This window comes from Nesoenas mayeri, assembly GCF_963082525.1.
Source record: "Nesoenas mayeri genome assembly, chromosome: 1".
Lineage (NCBI taxonomy): Eukaryota > Metazoa > Chordata > Aves > Columbiformes > Columbidae > Nesoenas > Nesoenas mayeri.
Window position 1 is genome coordinate 87,271,757 of NC_137541.1, and position 7,805 is coordinate 87,279,561.

Below are 7,805 nucleotides of genomic sequence, written 5' to 3' on the forward strand. Positions count from 1 at the left end.
AGGGGCTGCCTTCTTGGGGCTGGCTGCCGCCAGCGACCGGGGCAGTGGTGCGTGCTGTTTCACGGAGAGACCCCCCCCAGCTGCAGCCTGCGCCCTGCACACCTCCCCAGTCCGACCCGTTCCCCCAGCATGGCATCAAGGGCAAAGGGGCTGCAGAGATGCTGGAGACACCCTGAGGGAGCAGCAGCTCCCCAAGCATCTCCTATTCCCCCAGCGCTAGGAGGCAGTGGGTGCTGGCTAGGAGCTCTCTTGCTCCCAGGCTGGAGACTCCCTGCCTGTCTTTGGCTCCCCTGGGGGGGATTTATCCACGCGTGCTTTGGTTGGGGCGTGGGGCCGGCGGCCCAGCTGCCTCCCCGGCAGGCCACGCGCCGCAGCGTGAGCACCATCTTAATGAGGCACTGCGGCACTGCTGCTACCCGCGGGACGTGACGGCGGAAATCCTGCCCGTCTGCCGCCTCGGCCCGCCTTCCCCGGCCACCTGCGAGGAAGAAGCGCTCCCTGTATGGCCGCTGCTGCTGCCCATCCTGCTCTCTCCCGTGCCACGCTCACTCCCTGAGCCACGCCAGGCTGCATCCCCCTGGCTTTGCCAGCCCAGGTGTGCTGGGACAAAGCCGTATTAGGCACAAGGCACAGAGCACACTGGAAAGCTTCCATCTCTTGGGGAGGGGGTCCCAGAGGAAAGCGTGGGAGTGGTGGGGATGCAGATCCAGGCTGTCAGGGGGCGATGGGTACAGGCCTGTCCCCCCAGCTGAGCTGGGCTCCAGGATGAGGAAGGAGGAGCTGGCTGGGGGAGCCACACGGGCACTGGGAAGGGGGTCCAGAGATGGGTCACACAGCTTGAACGTAACCCAACTCTCCTTATACCGCTGCTATTCCCGGTGCCACTGAGGGGCTGGTGTCTAAGTTTAGCGCCAGCTGAGGTTACGACCTTTTCTTAAAGGCCAGGGGATGACGGCTCTCGGTCCAGTGCAGGGCTGAAGGGGTGCAAGCCCATACCGGGGTTCGTGGTGCCCCAGCCGCAGCACGCCGCGGGGGGCTCTTGGGGACAGCTTCCGCGCAAACAGGAGGCCCCTGTGTTTGCTCGGCAAACACCGCAGCCCCGGGGGGCAGAGTGCGGCTGGGATGAGCCAACGCGGCCCTTCTGCCCCGGCCCGCGGTAGATCCCTCACCCGCCGCCCCCCCCGCGGCCCCGGCAGCGCCGCGCTGCAGCCGCGCGTGCCGCCCGGCCCACCCGCAATGGCGGCGCGTACCCAACATGGCCCAGCGCCTGCAGGCCGGGGGCGGCGGGCGCTGCCGCCGGGTCCGGCCTCTCCTCGCTGCCAGCCCCTGGGCCCCGCACAGCCCGCCGGCCTGGGGTCAGCCATGGCCTCCCGCGGGGGCGCTGTCGCCGAGCTCGCACGCAGCAATTAGTACAGCTCCGTTTAATTAGCAAGCGAGTCCTCATTCACGGCGAGGGCGCAGGGGGCTGCCGGCAGAGCAGGGGTCCTGCGGCCTAGGGGCAGCCGCGGAGCCGGGCAGCTCCTCCTCGTAGCGCCGCGCTGCTTCCCCGCCGCCGCCGTGCTCCTTCGGGGCAGGAGCTTCCTGGTTTCAGCCGCCGGCACGCCGTGCTGGTTCTCAATCCGGTCCTGCGGGCGCCTGGGTATCCTCCTCCGGCGGCGGAGAAGCAGGGCCGGTGAGCCGCCCAGCGGCGTGCAGCCCGCCCGCTCTGGCACCGCGGCCGGGCCCCGCTGGCACGTAGGGTCCCGCGTCCCAGCCTTCGCCCCGGCCGCAGGCAGGTGGGGGCTCCACAGCCTGCCCTTCTGACCCCGACGCTCGCTCCCGCGTCACTCCCCCCCATCCGTGCTCTCACATCTCCCCTTAGTTCTTTGCTGCCCGCCTGGCCAAGCCCTCACAGCTGGCTGTCTCACCTCAGAATCCCTCCAGAGCTAACACCCTAAACCACTGAAGGTCCCGATCCGGTCCAGTTTCAGCCCAAAGCAGCCCCTGGGTATGGCCTTCCAGGCCCAATCTCCAGGCAGTGCCCACTTGCGACTGGTGAGGGTCTTGCGCCAGAGAGAGGGACGGGCAGCTCTGGCCCCAGACGGGAGGAACGGGAGCGTGGAGGAGAGCAACTGAGGGCCAAAGCTGGACCCCTCCTTCGTGTCCTCTTCAGCCGGTGTGGGCTCAGGCTCCAGGGGCAGCAACTGGGAAAGGAGCATCTGGGAAAGCGGGATAGAGAGGAGAGAGGGGTGAGAGTAGAGTTGCCTGTGCTCCTGGTGATAAGCTTTGTACCCCCTTGTATTCCTCTGCCCTACACCTTCCCTCAGGCTCTGGCAGGACATAAAATGGTGCCAATACACAGGCTTTGTGTCCGTGATGTTGCATCCAGACAGAGGGAATGGCTAGACCAGCAGCTCCTGCAGTCTGAAATGATTTTGCAGTCCAAAAGCGCAGGGAGGCAGCTGCCATGAGCCTCTGCCTGTGTGCAGATTGCCATGGTCTTGTCAAACCGTACCCCCTCAAACGTGAAAGGTAACAAACTTCAGTCCTTGCTCCTTTTGCTGATGCTGAGCACCTCTGTGTGCTACTGTGTGGCATTTCTGTTTGTCCAGAGGGGTGGTGGGAAGCACAGACCTACCCAAATACCTGCCTCTGAAGATGAGTGGGATACAGGAGCAGCAGCATTAAGGATGCAGGTGTGAGGAAGGGGGGCTCTCCATCTACTGGGAATCCTCTAGGGTATCTGTGCAGGTGGGCACATGCTGGTCACACACCCCTGGCAGCCTCTGGCTGTAGGGAGGCAAGGGTCGGCGGGTGCATTGGGCACAGCAGAGGCATGGTGTGGCTGCCTGGGGAAGCAGCCTGCAATAGCCATTCCACATCTGTCCCTCACGTGGGTGCTGAGCTAAGGCTGAAGATGCCTTTGTGCAGCTCTTTCCGGTAACGAGTTAATTGAAGCGGACACAGGCATCCTCAGCAAGGAGTAGAAAGTGGTGAGTCATAGCAGCATCAGTCTTGTGATTTTAGTTCACATCCTAACTGCTTCCCTGTAGCTTTCCCAGGATGACATAAAAGCAAGGTGTTGGAGCTCAGGTTAGGATTGGGGTAAGAGAGAGCTTGATAGATTTGAAAGCCAAAATATTTTTGCTGTAATTGCTGAGGGTTAATGATTTACCCAAGTGAAGAAACCCTTAGCTGGCATCCTGACAGGCTCTTGGCCTTAAAGAGGGGCTACTGGAGGGTAGTACTGACTTAGGAGTGAAAATCCTGACCTAGCAGGATGAGCCTGCCCTCTGAGACATCAGAACCAGAACACTGCACACGATGAGGGAGACAACCGTAATTTCTGGTGGCTGCTGACACAGGGCAGAGTTAGATAGCACTAGTCTCTTCACCATTAAAGCCTCTGCAGGCAACATGGGGAGCCCTACAGACAGCCTGCCCCAGACCAGAGCTCACTAAAAAGCTTTTGTGTGTCTGCTCCCTTGTAATACTGGTGCTTCTTAGGAGCTGGGTTATAAAGACACAGTCATCCAAGAGCTGAAGCTGTTGGAGTGGAGGTGAGGGAGCAGTGAGAATAAACAGTAGCTTCCGGTAGCTGGAATTTGGGTCCCCCACTTATTCTAGGTTTCACCATGACCTTCCCAAATTGCCCCTGCTGCTCCTGAAACCTCCCTCAGTGCTCTCCCAGTCCTTCCTACCTGTAGCCTCTGTGCTGGTAAGGACACAGTCTGAACTCCGGCAGAGAGCAGAACTAAGAGGAGGAAAAGCGAGCAAGGCCACGACTGGAACCTCAGCATCTTCTTTTTTATCCCAGGGCTTGTGGGAGGCGAGGCAGAACCTGCAGCATCTGGACCAGATGCAGTCTGTAGCCCCTCTTTGCCTTTATAGTGTTGGTTCTGGCAGGCACTGGGCCCCCAGCTCTCTGCTGAACCACCCCCTGGTGCTTCTTAACCTTTCAGCCCTTTTGTCTAGGGTGATATATTTCAGGGTGAGCTCAGCAAGACCCCTTCCTCTAAAGAAAAGGGACACAAAGGTGTTTACTGAGTGTCTTGGAAGATAAATGTGAGTTGAGCTGCTGCTGGCCAGGACCTGGAGGTATCTGTCAGGGTCAGGAACAGGGTGACACTTTGAAACACATCCCAAAGGAGGGTATTGAAGGCTGCATTCTATAGTGATAATGAACATACTCCTCGTAGGCAGAGTGCTGTTAACACTATTCCTCTAATCAGCATGAGGATGAACTAGCAGTAGCCACACTGCTGGCTGACAAAAATTCAGCTCTGTGACAATACAGGCTTTTGTTTTTCATATTTATATCTTGGTGCGCTGGTTGGCCTGGGAATGAAGAGCTCTCGCTGCAGAAGGTGTGTGAATTCCAGCACTAACTCTATGGGATTCACAGTGGGAGTGTGGGTCTAGTACTAGGCAGGCATATAACTTGCAGGCTGGTTGTCCTGAGGCACCATCTGGAGCGCTGGGCTGAGTTTCCAGAGGAACCGACACAGAAAAGAGCTCATCGAGGCTCAGCTTGCACTTTCTCAAGCTCAGACACACAATGGAAGTGGGATGGCAAGGAGCAGATTCATTCCTCCTAAATCTTCTGGCCGTTAGTTTCCCCCACCTTTGTTTGCCTGTCCCATTTTACTGTAGTTTCTCACCAGCTGAACAAGGCAATGAGGTCACTGTTTGGAGACCAGGGTGCAGAAGTCAGCCTGGGTGTGAAGACAGAAACTAATCAGGAAAATTTGTCAGGGGAGAGGAATGGAGGGATTGTACCCCAGTACAGAATTAGTTGTGAGTGTGCTGGGTGAGTTTAATAACACCTTAAACTTCCCTTTCTTCAGTACTGTTGCACAAAGCAATTGGGTCAAAACTTGATAGTGTTCTGCTGCCTGCTGTTGGTTCGTTGGTTGGTTTTGTGTGGTGTGTGTTTGTTTGCTTGTTTTTTGAGGAAAGAAGAAAATTAGAAGAAGAAAAGTGTTTTGCAGAAATAACAAAAGTCACAGTCAAATATTTGCTCCTTCCTGCCTTCCTGCCTTCCCTCCTTTTTCTTCTTTCCTTTTCCTTCCTTCCTTCCTTTTCCTCCCTTCCTCCCTTTCTTCCCTACCTAAGAAGCCAGAAAGCTTTACAAACCATTTTACATCCAGTCCATGAAAAGAGGGCATGGGTCTTCAGCATGGAGCACTGATGCTGGAAGCAGGAGAGGTAAGGTTACCCAAGTATGTTAGTTCCACCTGATACCTGCAGCCCAGGGGTGGTGCTGGTTTGAGGGCAATACTCTGGTGATCCTGCCTGGCAGTCCCATCACCCCTGTACCTGGGCCAGCTCTCTGGGGCATGCCAGCAAATGGAGAGACTCCCCTGGTTTATGGCCTTGAGTGACACATTTCATGGGGAATGGGATTACTTTGGTACCAGCTTTTTAAACCACAAAGCACAGGTGACTGCTGGAGAGTCACGGGATGTGCTGTTCGTGTGGGCTTTCAGATGGAGTGCCTGTGTACAAATGGAGTGCGGGATGTGTGTGCACAGCCAGCCCCTCCGTGTGCTGGATGTGATAGGTTATGGAGCTTTGCATTTGTGAACGTTTCAGAGGGGTGGGAAAGAGAAGGAGGATGGGAAGTGAGCACGTGTCCATCCCACATGCAAGATGTCTCAGAGGATGTTGTTCTGCACTTTCTGGTCACATTCAACCATCCAGAAGCAGCTGAGTCAGTCTGCCAGGGTATTCATGCTCCTGACAAGACAGCTGCAGGCAGATGCATCTCAAGTTGAATGTACTGGTTCTGGGAGTCAGTTTGTCCCTGAGTGCAAGGTAAGCACCAAAGCAACAACACTTTTTTTTTTTTTATAAGAAATGTAGTGGTGGCTTGATCTGGTGTCCCTTAAATGTGGTGTACCCCATACTGCAAGAAGAATGCCAGAAATGTGTTTGCAACTTCCCTGAATTCCAGCCCACTTGCACACAGACTGAGCTCTGCAGGGATGGGCAGGCTCTGAGCTCTCAAGTGACAGGTCCCTGCTTTGGGTCCAGCAAAACCTCAGGCTAGCAGGAGGGGAGGAGTCATCATTGTCCCATACCAAGCAAGAAACATTGGGGTCTGCAGAAGATTTGCAAATTTTCTTGAAAATCCAGCAAAGTCTGGATAAATTGCAGGTGCTTAATGACTCAGGTGCTGTGAAGTTGCAGCTGCTGTGTCCCAGATCCTTGCTGGGTCTGCAGTAGAACTGAATAGTTGCTCTGATACATCCTGGCAATGACTGTGGAGTGAAAAGGCTTTGGCAGATGAGTCCCCAGTTGCCCCAGTTTTCTCAGACTCAAATAGATTATTGTCCTTCTTTCCTGTCTGGTGCTAACAAGTTTCCTCTGTAAAAACCCTTCCCCCTCTGATGCTGGCACACCAATTCTAGAGCTTGCGACACCACCAGAAAAGTGGTCTCCTGTTGAATCACAGATATTTACAAGCTGTTGCTTACAAAGGCAAGGAGCAATACCCTGTGTGAAGTAGCCTGGGGGAACAGCTCCTGGCCTGTGGTGATGCAAAGGGCTGATGGTTGTTGCAGGCTCCAGAAGCAAGAACTATACTCATGTCACTCCACTAGCACCATGTGTAGGAGCCTGGAGCCTCCTGTGGCTGGCAGTCCCTTAGAGAATGGAAACTCCACTGATCTCAGCACTGAGCAATCCCACTGCCTCAGAAGCGAGGGAGTGGGGTTACTCTCTCAGCCTGGTCATCATGGCAGCCACCAAAATAGTTGCTTGCCAGGAATAGAAGAGCAGCAACCAGCTGCTTAAGGCAGCAGCCACTGTGTAGCTGTTTTAACCCCTCTTAGTTTTTGCTGCATCCTTCTGCAGACCCCCACTCACTGACCTTCCACACACACTTGACCAGGCAGTGCTGGCCCAGGAAAGAGCAGAAGACAGGCTGCAATGCCCTGAAGGAGCTACCACATCAGCCCAGTCATTGACTGCCAAACCTTCTGCCTCAGAAAGGTGGCTGCGTGTCTCTCTCAAAGGAAAAAGTTTAACCGCTTCTAGTGGAAAAGCATGGCCTGAGGGTAAACCGGTACTTAGACAGTTTTATGGCCACCTTCTTTCCTCCATTCACTCATTCATATCTCTTTAACTGCAGTATTACCAACATATTATCTTTTATATATGCAAGATTTATTGCAGACTTGTAAAGCCTTGAGCCTGCGTAGAAGTCCGTTTATGCTTTTTTCTTTTCATTCTCATTTGTGAGTGACATACCTGTGAGTGGTGGCGGGGGAATCACGTACAGTATGCATGACTGCACGTCATATCTACTGTTAATGCCGAAGCTGCTGCCTCTGTCTCCTGTAGCCTTCAGTGAGTATTATAGCAGGGAGGACAGGCAAGAGGGACAATATTGCTATAGCTTCTGACCTTTGTATTTCATGTGATTTTCCGGTTCTCACCAGGGTGCTCTGGAGCTGGGGAGTGTGTCTATATTGGTATCTGGCTAGTTTACAGTAGTGGCTGCAAGAGGGCACATCGTTCCAGTGAACTGTGGGACTCAGATGTGGGATTTGATCCCCATGTCCCAGCCCAACAAATACACCTGTCATCCCATCATTCCCTAGTCTACTTGTTTCTACAGCATCTAACATGTTTATGTCTATTCATATGTTGGCATTTAAAAAAAATATTATTAAGGCCAATGCAAAGCAATGCAATTCGTAATGCCTTTTTTCCTTTTTTTTAATAGATACCAAAATAAGCTACAGCAGTCTTTTGTCACTACTCATGCAGCCAGCCCACAGAACTGAGCAGCAGGTTCTACATGCTGGAGAACCAAGGGT

General features: G+C 54.5%; 1 protein-coding gene across 1 annotated transcript; it reads right to left on the reverse strand.

Annotated features, from left to right (window-relative positions):
• Positions 1–1,925: 1,925 nt before the first annotated feature.
• On the reverse strand, positions 1,926–3,779 carry LOC308043204 (C-type natriuretic peptide 2-like; the record flags this gene model as incomplete). Its single annotated transcript, XM_080349128.1, has 2 exons — positions 1,926–2,198; positions 3,681–3,779. 2 exons carry the CDS (start codon positions 3,777–3,779, stop codon positions 1,926–1,928), a joined length of 372 nt encoding a protein of 123 aa, XP_080205254.1.
• Between the last annotated feature and the right edge of the window lie 4,026 nt (positions 3,780–7,805).